Source organism: Pyrus communis, chromosome 4 (genome assembly GCF_963583255.1).
Source record: "Pyrus communis chromosome 4, drPyrComm1.1, whole genome shotgun sequence".
Taxonomy (NCBI): domain Eukaryota; kingdom Viridiplantae; phylum Streptophyta; class Magnoliopsida; order Rosales; family Rosaceae; genus Pyrus; species Pyrus communis.
This window is the reverse complement of record NC_084806.1, coordinates 1773433-1786892: the sequence shown is the minus strand read 5'-3', so window position 1 is coordinate 1786892 and position 13460 is coordinate 1773433. Positions and strand designations below refer to the sequence as shown.

General features: G+C 38.9%; 1 protein-coding gene and 1 pseudogene across 1 annotated transcript; both read left to right on the top strand.

Annotated features, from left to right (window-relative positions):
• The first annotated feature begins 683 nt into the window (after positions 1 to 683).
• LOC137730996 (beta-glucuronosyltransferase GlcAT14A-like) lies at positions 684 to 4609 on the top strand. The gene is made up of 4 exons (XM_068470030.1): positions 684 to 1733; positions 3312 to 3387; positions 3479 to 3594; positions 3694 to 4609. The coding sequence occupies exons 1-4, from the start codon at positions 1250 to 1252 to the stop codon at positions 4206 to 4208; spliced, it is 1191 nt and encodes a 396-aa protein (XP_068326131.1). The 5' UTR covers positions 684 to 1249; the 3' UTR covers positions 4209 to 4609.
• A 238-nt stretch (positions 4610 to 4847) lies between these two features.
• LOC137731236 (pentatricopeptide repeat-containing protein At1g71060, mitochondrial-like) lies at positions 4848 to 6155 on the top strand (annotated as a pseudogene).
• Positions 6156 to 13460: the final 7305 nt, after the last annotated feature.

Below are 13460 nucleotides of genomic sequence, written 5' to 3'. Positions count from 1 at the left end.
ATGACACGATGTCAGCGTTCTATTAAACTTCAAATTCATTATAATTTATTGGTCTTGTTTTAAAATTGAAAACCTAACTTACTAGTTATTATTTTGTATCATAATAATAGTATTTATTGTCAATGACTCTTAATTGGACGTGACATTCCTTAATCCATAAAATTTCCTCATAAAATGCACCTAATTATAATTAGCAATTAAAGAAAACAATTATGCTTTGGTCATCTCCATCTGTGGGCCCAACAAACCACCAATGTTGAACCTGCCATTGAAAAACCCAATAGCTCACCTCATCACACACGTCACCAAATACGCAGATCTCTATTTCTACCCACCAAATTTGCTACTTACAATAAGAAACGCCGATGGAAACTCTAACAAAAGTCAAGAGTTTTTATGAATTTTTTCTATTTTATATTTTCTTGCACAATAATTTATAACGTTGTTACAAGTTTGACGTTAAAGAATAAAATGATAGAGAGTTCATAAAAATATCTTTAGAATTTCTTTTGTACAATTTATACCTACGAGAAAAAACTAGCGAAATTTCTATTAGTAGACAAAAAGTTGAATATACAGAATTGTATTTTCAGCACACTAAAACATCTCTAAAAACGAAGGTGGCCCGCCGCCCCCGTATTCCAATCGCCTTAACACGTAGCCAAATCGCCAGTATGGTCAGGGAACGTGCGGCCACGCGTGTTTGACGAGCGTAGGATGTTTTTCACTCCCAAAGTTTATTATTTGGGGCCACATGACAAATTAAACTTAAAATTAAAGACAGAGGGTGTGAACATAAACTTTTATGAGATCATATCAAACAAATCAAAAAATTCCACAGGGAAAAAATCGATGAACTCTTTCTTCTTCTTCTTCATCGCAACAAAATCCAACTTGGAAACCCTAACCCTAGCTCTGTTACACAGCCAGAGAAAGCAATTTTTTTAGAGAGAGAAAGTGTGCGTTAGAGAGAGAAAGAGCTGACATTTGACGGTTGTTGATCCAACACATAACGAATAGTTGAAGACAGTTACTTTTTCTACAGCTCAATCTTTAAAGACCCAATCTTCAAACAGCTTCCCCACCATTTTTGCAAGATCCTGACCGACCCATGACCTAAATCCGTCTGAAAACCCTAATTCCACCAAAACCCACATCCCAATTTCCACTTATTTGACTCAGCAACCGACCCATATGCCCCAACTCCGCCACCAACAACCAGCTGAGCCGCCAACATAACCGACCCATTATGGGAGCTGAGAAGAAATGGCTCCTAACGCTCTTCTCAGCCACATTCCTCTCTCTCCTTCTCCTCCTTCTCTCCTCCATCTCCGCCTTCAGCTTCCCCAAACCCTTCCCTTCAATTGTCCAGCACGGCTCTCACTACCCGCCCGCTTTCGCTTACTACATATGGGGCGGCCGCGGCGATAGGGCTCGGATCTTCCGGCTGCTGCTCGCCGTCTACCATCCCCGAAATCGATACTTGTTGCATCTTTCGGCTGACGAATCTGAAGAAGAGCGCCGACGCCTTGCCGCCGCTATCAAGGCTGTGCCTGCAATTCAGGCGTTTGGGAATGTGGATGTGGTGGGCAAGCCTGATCGAATCACTTACATGGGGTCCTCCAATATTGCCACCACGTTGCGCGCGGCGGCGATTTTGTTGAAGGTTGATAGTGGGTGGGATTGGTTAGTCACTTTGAGCGCCATGGATTATCCACTTATCACCCAGGACGGTATGCAAATTTATGTAATTTCTTTGTTTTATTGACCATTTTTCCTTTAACTTGCTTGGGAATATAAATACAGTCTATGAAAAGATTGGATTTTGTTGGGGAATTCAATTTATTATTGAATATTTTGTTTAAATTGACTGAAGGAATCTGGCTCTTAGGGTTGGGGAAAGTGTTTATCTGGGGAAGTACTTATATGTAGGATAAATTAAAGCGAAAAGTTTCCATTTTTGTTAGAGCCATATATTTATAGGGGGGAGGTTGGCATAGCCCAGTTTGGAGCAACTGCGAAAAGTCATAGTTCAAATCCCCTTCCTCCAGATGTCCCAACTGATTCTTGTATAGGATCAACTGCAATTATTTTTCGTGTACAATCAGGAAAATGGTATGTCGGATGTGCCGGGTATTGAGAAACTTGATGTATTGGCATAGGAATAGGATGCTGTTTCTTTGACCTGTAACACCAAATTTAGTGAACTTAATATTGTCATGTCAGCTCCTTATGCTGAACCTCTTGGCTTCTGCAGCTGTCATTCTGAAGTTGACTTTTGAGCTAAATTGTTCTAACGTTTAGGTGGCTCTCGTCGACTGTCCTTTTTTTTCTTTTCCTAATGGATTTGGTATAAGCTTCTGCTTGTATGGGCCAAAAAACAAGGGTTTACCTTATACCCAATTATCCAGGAACAAGATCCTTGACAAACAAAACCCCGAAAAGAAACACGTATCAGGACAGATATCTAGAACACTTATTTGGATTTCACACGAGATGTTTGATGTATTTCAAGTGTTTTATTTGATGTATTTCATTCAAGTCTATTGATTCACTTGAGATGAGAGAGTTTTTTGGGGACTTTATGGGGAGTTTAGCTGGTGGCGATATTAATTATGCAGAAAGATTGGATATTGGTCTATTATCTTTAGTAATTGCCTGAGTTTTAACATTAATAATCTGTACTGCAGAAAATGCTAAAGAACTTTTTAAGTAGAAAGTGTTGTGAAAGTGAATATCAGTCTTTTGGTCTTAAAGACATTTTCATGTTCATACTTGGTTCTAACTGCAATAGAGCATATAAAGAATCCTTAGGTTGAAGGATTCTATTTATTGTCACTTCTTCCAACGAACACGAAAAATTGCATCAAGGTTGCATACAATCTATGCGGATATGGTACATATGGAGATAAAAGGAATTAAAATGCTGTGTTACGATTTTCTTTAATGCTCAGAGATTTTACCAAGGGCAACACTTTTAATGTTTTACGATGAAGTTCTCCAGGCCACCAACTTTGTGCCCGCTTCTTGCCTTGTTGGTACATTTCACAATGTACAGCAGTGACAATGCACATGGTGTGCATCTTTGACAATTCTGTGAAGGTTTTCTGTCCAAGGGAGACGATAATTCACTTATTTCTTGTTACTGTTACTATTGTTATAGCTTTATTGTCAGGCATTTCTTTTAAGTTTAAATGTGTACTCTAATTTCACTGTGCTGTTTTTTTTTCCCGATAAATGATTGCATTATGTTGTTTTTCTTCATAAATTACACCAACTAATTCACTTCTGCTTCTGTTTTGTACTTTCAGATCTGTCTCATGTATTCTCATCTGTCAGAAGAGATCTCAATTTTATTGATCACACTAGTGACCTTGGATGGAAGGAGTAGGCAAACCCTTTCGCTAATTTTTCTTTAGCTCTCTGGGCAACATATTTCTGATTGAACCTGAACCCATGTTTTTAATATTTGATGTAGGTTGCACAGGGTCCAGCCAATAGTAGTTGATCCGGCGACATACCTAGCCAGAAGGAGCCAAATTTTTCATGCTACAGAGAAGCGGAAAACCCCTGATGCTTTTAAAGTATTCACAGGCAAAGTCTAACACACATTTATATAAGATTACCCAGATCGATATTCTGTCCACATGTTGAACTGCTAATTAGAAACTTTTTTTTTTCCCTGATTTGCAGGTTCCCCATGGGTCACTCTGAGCAGATCATTTCTGGAATTTTGCATTCTTGGTTGGGATAATCTTCCCCGGACGCTGCTCATGTACTTTACAAATGTGATATTGTCACAGGAAGGATATTTCCATTCAGTTATATGCAATTCACCAGAGTTCAAGAACACTACTGTGAACAGTGATCTAAGATACATGATCTGGGACACACCCCCAAAAATGGAACCCCACTTCCTCAACACCTCGGATTTTGATCAAATGATTCAAAGTGGAGCTGCTTTTGCCCGACAATTCGAGAAAGATGACCCTGTGCTGGATATGGTCGATAAAAAGATCCTCAAGCGTGGGAGAAATCAAGCTGCCCCGGGGGCATGGTGCTCGGGCTGGAAAAGCTGGTGGATGGATCCGTGCACTCATTGGGGTGATGCCAGTATCTTGAAGCCTGGGCCCCAAGCAAAGAAGTTTGAAGAGTCGATCACTAACCTTCTCGATGACTGGAATGCACAATCAAATCAATGCCAATGACGATGTCTGTGCTGAAAATGTCTCCAGATACCCGGTGTGGTTTTCCTGTGAGCTAAACTTGATTAGTTTAGAAGACTGGCAACCGCGGAGATATATTCTTTGGCCCCTAAGAACACTTTTCGTTTTGTGGGTTCGTCCAGTCTCATGCTTGACTATTGTTTATAACGGGGCGTCGGGGCAGAGTAGAAGGGAGAAACATAGTGAGTTAGCTTGAGGTATTGCCACTTACCGTAGCATGGCGGGCTGTTACCGATGGTATTGCCACTTGTAGCTTTTGAGTAACTGAGTTAATAAGAGGCTCTCCCTCTTTTTGTGCTGCCATTCCATGCTCTTGTATGTCTACTTCGATTCGGTTTACATTCGGACATGTTTGAATGTTGGATCACAAATTCATTCTTTCACCTCTGATCTGTTGTATCTTGTTCTAAATTCATAGTGAACCTCTCCCCCTCTGGTTTCGAACTCGCCCCTTAATGATATTTGAATTTAAGACCGCGCGCTCACCACGAGATTCGAACTCACCCATCACTTGTAATGTGTATAAACTTTAAAATATCGTAATCTAAATCGTTCGTTTTATAAGTAATAAGAACGAAATAAAATGGTTCTCTCTCGAATTTTCCCTCGTGTATCAATCAAAATCCATCTGGGTTCCTATGCAATCGCACTGGTAGTTTTCACGGAGCAGTCCACGACGGTCTGGAAAAAACCCAAGTGCTGGATGACGCCGGTGACAAAACCCCACTTCTCAAAAACCCTCTCAGAAGATGCTGATAAAATCTGCAAAATTCTATCCACCAGCTGCTCTAATTCCCCAATCGAGAGCTTACTCGACGGTGCTTCAGTGGACGCTTGTGGTGGCGGTCTTGAAGAAGTTCAGCAACGCCAGCGTCCTCGCGCTGTCGTTCTTCCGGTGGGCGGAGAAGCAGAAGGGGTTTAAGCACAACACGGAGAGCTACAATGCGTTGATTGAAGCTCTAGGTAAGATCAAACAGTTCAAGATGGTGTGGGAATTGGAGAACGACATGTAGATCAAAGGGCTGCTGAGTAAAGAGACTTTTGCGCTGATTTCGTGGCGATATGCGAGGGCGAAGAAGGTTAAGGAAGCCATTGATGCGTTCGAGAAGATGGAGAAGTTTGGAATAATGGGGCCAAGAACAGAACTTTTTGAGGTTGAATGAGGTTTGTAGAGAAATGAAGGACGAGGGTTTCGATCCAGATGTATGCTATTCTGATCAATGCACATTGTAAAGCGAAGAGGTACGATGAAGTGATTGAGTTGTTTCGTGAGATGGAATCGAAGAATGTCAAGGCTACTCCCCATGTCTTCTGCATTTTGATTAATGGATTGGGTTCTGAAAAGAGGTTGAGTGAAGCCCTTGAGTTTTTTGAGCTGAATAAAGCCAGTGGTATCGAAACGGAGGCACCCACGTACAATGCTCTTGTGGGGGCTTACCGCTGGTCGATGCGGATGCAGGGGTGGTGGATGAGATGAGGAAATGTGGAATCGGTCCCAATGCCCGAACTTAAGACATAATCTTGCACCACTTGGTAAGGGCTCGAAGAACAGAACAAGCTTACTCCATTTTCCAGCAAATAAGTAGGGAGCCTGGCTGTGAGCCGACAGTAACTACATACGAAATCATTGTGAGGATGTTCTGTAACGAGGATCGCGTGGATATGGCATTGCAGGTTTGGGATCAGATGAAGACCAGAGGCGTCCTGCCAGGAATGCACATGTTCTCCACATTGATTAACAGCTTGTGCCATGGGAATAAGTTGGATGATGCTTGCAAGTACTTTCAAGAGACGTTGGACGCTGGTAACCGACCTCCAGCGCAGTTGTTTAGTAATTTGAAACAAGCCCTTCTCGACGAGGGGAGAAAGGATGTTGTGATAAGTTTGGGTCTTTAGATTGACATGCTCAGGAAAACTCCATTCTTGTGATCCCGATTGAATCCAAGAGTTGATAAATTTTGGAAACTACCCAAATGTTTAGCCTTTGAACCATTTTTTCGAATTTCAAAATTTGAACCAATAAAATAAGATTCAAGGATTGCTCATGACTCTAGGTGAGTTCGAACAAGGCTCTTTGGATTTCAGCGCGGTGGAAGCGTCGTTGAAGGGGACTTTACCGTCTCTGAGCTCCATCCTCTGATCTGGGTTCTCCTTGGGGGCCAAGCAACCGAGATTCTTGGGGGTGTAGCTTCGAATCGGACCCGAAATCTGAAAGTACGGATCCAAGAACCTGTTGATTCCAAAAATGATCAGCGACCCATCGTCGAAAATTGGGGAAGCAGTGACGCTAACGTTGTTGAGCGAGAAGTGATAGTCTGACGGCATAGTGGTGACGGTGAGAGTGCGGTCGAAGAGTAAAGCTGCGATCTTGGCGCCGAAAGGGAGGGACTTTAGGGATCGGCGAGAGAAATGGAGGGGGAGGAGGTTCATCGGCGGCTGGCCGGAGTGAGAAAACGCGGCTTCGTTGGGGGCGAAGATGGTGACGGAAGGAGAGCGGGAATGGAGGAGGGTGCGAAGGCGAGGTCGAGGGGGTGTAGCCCGAATCCGAGAGTATTTCGACGGCGTTGGCGAGGGTTTGGGTGTGGAGGGCGGAGTAGAATTTGTAAGCGTGTTTTTGGCGGGTTAAGTTGGAACACGTGGAGGTGTGGGATTTGTTGAGGAAGGTGGGAGTCGAAAAGTTAGTTAAGGGCGTAGGGAGTTTGTTTTGTGGATTAATTGATAAGTAATGGGCCGAGACCAAAAAAGAGCCCAAACAAGAGTTCAGGCCGAAACCAGAAACAAACCAAAAGAAACTCTGAGAGGTCTATTGCCACTGTCCCTACTACAATGCATCTCGACCAGCACGATCCCACGCCCACAATCAGATCGCCGATTGCATCATCCAGCAACGAGCGACTCGTGGATCGCAGCCACAACGTAAAAAAACCAGTCACCAAGTGAAAGAAGCCTATGGGAGTCCACGAGCAAAGTTGGCAAAAAGGCAGTCAGAGAGAAAGCGGTGGTGTTGTGAACACCCTAGTCGGTGGGGACACCAGAACTCTATACGCCTTCTCAATGTACTACAACAAATCGCGGTATGGAGTGACTGCATATCAAAGTGGAGAAGGTCTATGAGGAGGGACGCCGATGTGGTGTGCAAACAAGCCAAAACGGGATGGAGAACAGAGGAAAAAGCAGCATAAGGAAAGAAAGGGGAATTTTATGGATTAGGACAGTTCTCATATTAGTTGAAATTACTTTGAGATTGGGTGGGATCAAAACATAAAGGATCTCGTATTTTTGGGAGAGTTTTCTTAATAATGGTGTTTAGTCGGTTAGTGGCACAGTCAGAATTTTTAAATAATGGAGTCATGATTTCGACCATAAAACTTCATTGGACCATTTCATCAAGCATCTGGTGTAGGAACATGTTGATTTCTGTCAACATCTAACGAAGGCTTATGCCGACATATGTCAACAATAACTATGATATGTAGAGGCTTGTCAAGGGTGGATACAGGAAATTGTAGAATAATGTTGAAGACTATTAAGGCTTGTTAACTAAGGCATTTCATCGAGCATTTGGTGCAGACAATAGAATCGTACACAAGAAGAGAGAAAACGAAGACAAGGATGATAAAAAAAAAATAGAAGAAGAGGAACTATGAGGAGGAAGTTCTAATTTAGTTTTCCCTAACTGTTTATTGGGTCAAATACAATACCATTCAAAACTACAAATACTCATAGGTTTTGGAAGTTGCAAGTGGCCCTTTACCACAGTGGTGGAAAGGTGTTGAGCTCTTGCATAACGGTGTAGGTTCGAACCCTGTCGGTGACTAATCTAACAAATCTATCGTTTGACAAAAAAAAAAAGTTTTGGAATTTGTTGGGGCCATCAACAACCAATGATCTCGTGCTGAGAGAAAATTTTGTATTTTTGTGAGAGATGTTTACGGATGGGGTGGTCCGAATGCCCCCATTTTGAAGGAAAATTTGTCTTCATCGATCAATAATGCACGCAATTGCTTAGAAGCCACTTTAAAGAATGAAACAAATGAACATTTGATGGAAATTTCTTGAGTAGAAAATCTCTAGGACTCTATATATAGCTGCTGAGCGCCAAGCATTCGAAAACAAAGGAAAGGAGACAGTTTGAATATCGTTATTGCTACATATCTCTTGTTTTCAGCCTTCACTTAAATAATAAAATGGTTTGATGTGTACTTAAATCTACTTAATGAGGTGATTAGCCTGTTTAATTCGATGGTCGCACAAGCAACAAATTATTTTATTTCACTCGCTATATATTGACTTCCCGAGGTAGACCCATCTCATATATTTATCTATCCATCATGCAGTTTTCTTCCTTAAATACAGATTCAAAATTAGCTTGAGTGTCCCTCACGGTCATATATGTTACATGCATAATGTAATCGGTGAATAATTCAACGCAATCGTTCTTAGAATATGGCATTTCGATATTGTCATGGGGCATCAAATTTGAAATTTAGGATGCAAGGGTGAATTTTGTTAACTAATTAGTTACAAGCCTCTTTCGATAATGTCATCTAATTCAGTGTATTGTGTATGTTATATCTATAATGTAATGGGCGACTAATTCAACATTCTAAGGTTATATTTGTATCCAGCACCTTATAAAAATAATTGATCACGTAGTTTTCATCTTCAACCCATCTGATTAAGAAATTAGTAATGGGAATTTGTATGGTTGTGTGTGTCCTAAGTATGACTAACCTTATAATTAATCCTGCTACATTCACAATATATTTACTGATACACAAAAATACACACTCAAATATATATATATATATACAGGAAAAATATACTTGGAGCTTGAGGTGATCAGCATCTTATATATTATGGGAAGGGAGGTTGTCACTTTGATCATGTGATGATCTCACCTGTATCAGATGAAAACGAGTGCTCATCAAGAAACTTCATGTGATGATCTCACCTGTATCAGATGAAAACGAGTGCTCATCAAGTTAAAGTTTCTTGTACGAATGGTCAAACATTTTTTTACAAAATACACACACACACAATGACGGATGTACATTGGGACTAATGTAGTGTAGAAGGATCATTCAGAGTACATAAAATATACATGTGAAGGTCTTCCGAGGATCATCCGAATGATGGCAACAAGTCCACCAGGTGTTCGAGGGAAAAACGTAGACCTTTAAATATTGGAACGTCCTAATGTTCGAATCCTGGATTAACCAATATATATAGGTGAACTGCCAATTTAGTCCCTAAATTATCACTTGAGTGAAAATTTGGTCTCTAAACGAATTTTTTTTACTTCAGAAAAATCAGTCATTGAATTATAAAAATCTACCAATTACATCCCTAATATTAGATTCGAATATACCATATTCAATTTTTCGTCAATTTAAGTCACGTTACTTGTATATGATATACATTAGAGGTTCAGAGACTTAATTTTTATTGAGGTGATAGTTCAGGGAGTGAATCGGCACTTCACCCTATAATATATATATATATATATATATATATATATAACTTATAACATTGTATGTACGTTACATAAAGAGTATAATTCTCTCTCATCCTAATCTCATCAATTTCCCTCCCTTCCTCTCACACTTTGCTTTTTATCTTATTATCTCTATAAAAAAAATTAATATAAAATGTTAATATGACTTTATCGTAAGTATTCAAGTAGAAGGGGAAGGAATGAGAGAGATTAAGGGCTGGTTTGGTATTGTTGTGCTTTGAAGAAAAACAACTTCTGCTATGATGTGCGAATAAACAGCTGTGAAATAAAGCAATAGAGTGTTTGGTAAACTTTTTTTGTAAAAGTGCTTTTGAATAAAAAAAAAAAAAAAACAGTATTATAGTGTTTGATAAACTTTTATGTAAAACAGATGTGAAAAAAAACTGGTTTTTCAAAGTTGGGTTTTGCAGTTTTGTGTTTTTGGCTTTTTTTTCACCCAAAACTGTGAAAAAAAACTGAAGCTGAATGTTTACCAAATATAAAAAAGCTCTCGGCTTTTTTTTTATAACCATTTTTTTTCAAAATCACCTCAATACCATACTAGTGCTAAAAAGGAGATAATTCTTCTCCGTTACATGATGACAGTAGCGGTCTAGGGATCGAGGCGCGTACAAGGACGTTTACCAAAAGTCCAACTAACCCATCACCTCAATATTCAATCATGCATCACTTCCAGTTTGCATTGGCCGTACGTTGTTTCCAGTGAATTTCCAACATCTGGTCCCATGTTTTAATTTCAAAATTACAATTTTTTTGCAAGAGATTCCAGAAGTTGTTCAAAGGACTCGCATTTTGTACTATATTTTGTTGTTAGTGTTGTCACGATGATGGCAGTGGATCCTTCAAAAATCGAACAGCAAGATAACTTGCTCAAATTAACAATTCTTTTGCACTAAAATTAATAATTTTAGTCAATCTAAAGCACGTAGTTCACAGATTGTCGTGGCCGTGTAACCATAAGTTGGTAAGACTTTATCTCTTCATGTTATAATTACACGGTTTAAAGCAACTTACACACTCATGAGTCCTTAATTTCAAATTTTACTTCTCTAGCTAAATATCGCTTGCTTGCGTACCTAAAAAGTTGGAGAAATAAGAAACCAACATGCAAAGTCAGGATCAAATGGAAGAAAGAATCAACATTCTTGGGCTACCACCTACATAATAATTGAACAGCTAGCTTTTTATTTCCCTACTCGTTTTCATGCTTGTGTACCATTATAATATATATACACACTTTTGTTCTTCCTATTGTTATACTAAAAGTAATGGAATAAAAGACAACCGATCATGAAAAATATGTAAGCAAATATTTCCTCAATAATGCATGTAAATTTGGAAATTTTAAAGAATCCCTTGCTAGGTAGGGTTTCCATCGTGCCAACAATCATCACTACATGTTGAGTTGACTCATGCCACTCACTCGACTGCATGACCCCAAGCTAATCAGGCTCTCTGGTTTGCTAAGGTTAGAGAAATCGTGTATCGTACGCAATCTTACTCTTGTTTAGAAAATAGATTGTTTTCACGACTCGAACCTTTGCTTTGCAAAGAGCCTTACCCTTTCCGATGCCACTCATTCGACTTCATAATTTCTGAAAACGACATGCATGTATGCATACATGAATTATGGAGCTGGAAGTCTGCAAACCATGAAAATTTTGAATTTCAGAAAAACAAAAAAGAAGACCATGAAAATCTCCCCGAGTGGATGTGATATAAGCATACATTTGGCTAGCGATGTCTCACCTAAACTCTTGAATAATTGGACCCGTCCCATAAATTCTTTTGTTTTGATCGGCTCGTTCTCAAGAACCATACATATTTTAGATTTTTGCATGACATTTATTATTGCATGTTCGTTCTCTCACACTCAGCTTCCATTATTGCGTTTTTCGTCTTTGTGGAAGATATGTATTGACCTCAGTTGTTTTACGTACTTGTGGTTTAGAGGTTTAAACTTTTATTTGAATAATATCTTTACGAAGAACTCGGCATTAATTAATTAGCAATAAGGAGAGTTATCCAAACTCTTATAAGCCTTGTAATGTTTCTCGTCTTGTTTCGCTATTGTAAGATTCTTTTACCTTCACATCCTCACACTAATTCTTGTGTGTGATGAATTTTCAAGCCAAATACGTGAACAACACAAATTAGGTGACATTGAACACGTGTGTCTCGTTGGCCTTCACATGTGAACCAGCATGCTCTGATACTATAACGAAATTGGTGTTCCATTATAAAATCAAGCAATATGAGAAGTTGCCTAACCTTTTACAAACCCTTATCAGATTTCTCTTATCGTAAAATATAACTCTTTTACCTTTACATCTCACACTTTATATTAACTACGTGATTCATTCAAAATTCTAGAAGTAGCCGCGCCTTGTATGATTTGAGAAAAAAGGTGGATGATGTCCAGCAATTAACACTGGTTTCATCCTAGCAAATGATTCAAGACAGAGGGGCTCCAGATCATTTAATTTTTTATTCTTGGAAAACTCTTTTAGTGTCATTGAGAACCGTCGCCATCTTACAGCAAACATCTGCAACAGGTTCATCAATCATCACCTCCATACCCTTCCTCCCACCCCCAACACCAACACCCCACAAGAAAAACGAAAACGAAAGAGTGTGTATGTGTGTGAATTTGTTTTATAAAAAAAATAAAAATAAAGAGTCGGCCAGAAACAAGGCCAACAAAACATGTGCTTTGAGTCTCATTTTGAACTACTCGTATTTTTTTCGTATATTTATTTTATGTATATATTAAACTTTTCAGCAAAAGAGAATTAAAAAAATAATAATAATAATTACTTATTCTCCTACATATACATAATGTGCCTTAAATTCATTTTGTTGTATAATTTCACTAGTTTATGAGAAAAATTATATTAAAATACTGAATTAAGAACGTCTCGTTGCATCTTTTTTCATAGGTCTCCTTTTGCAATGGGACTATTTTGTTCTGACTATTTAAATTGGGTGCGCGTAAACCAAGTTCATGGTGGACATAAACATCAGTAATAAATTAATTGCCACATTTTCAAACCTTCTTTTGTCAACATTTATGCATGATTTGGCTGTAACTTTGATTTTAGGAGGCATACACTGCCTAGTAGGCCGTTGAACAGAACAATCCCTTTTCTTTGGCCTTAAGAAAACAGCAAGACGACAGCCTCCAATTAAGCTGTCAAACATATACAAACCATCGAGATTTGCTTCCTTCCAAATATCTCCCTTTCATTTTTATCCTTTTCCTGTTTTTTAAATTAATAAAAAAGTTGCTAATTTGATTTTTGTTTTCATTTTAGGTGGTGCTATTCATACACCCATTTCTATCTCTCACACATTCTTCTCAATTTTCGGTATTCAAAACGAATGAGTTAAAGAAGATCAATTGACAAAAATTAGTAATAATGTATGAGAAGTTAAAATAAGTATGTGAATAGTAGTATACTTTATTTTTGTTTTATTTTTTGCCAAGCTGTTGGGCATGAGCGCGTGATATCTTGAAGAATAGCAGAAATTGAGGACGCATGTCACTATCTTTTGCACTACCTTTTAGTTAAGCTCAACTTGCACCGCCCATGAGCCTTAAAACTCATGTTTGAGTTTTGAGGGAAAGTGAGACTCAAATTTCAGTTTTAATATGAGATTTAAGTTGAAATTTTTTTATTCAACCAAAGAAAATAAGATTAAACTTTGAGTCCAAT

Excerpts from the sequence above, each read along its gene's own strand:
- LOC137730996 (XM_068470030.1), top strand. The coding sequence starts at position 1,250 with ATGGGAGCTGAGAAGAAATGGCTCCTAACGCTCTTCTCAGCCACATTC. Across the intron at positions 1,734-3,311 it reads TCCACTTATCACCCAGGACG|ATCTGTCTCATGTATTCTCA; the intron begins GTATGCAAATTT and ends TTGTACTTTCAG. Across the intron at positions 3,595-3,693 it reads TGCTTTTAAAGTATTCACAG|GTTCCCCATGGGTCACTCTG; the intron begins GCAAAGTCTAAC and ends CCTGATTTGCAG.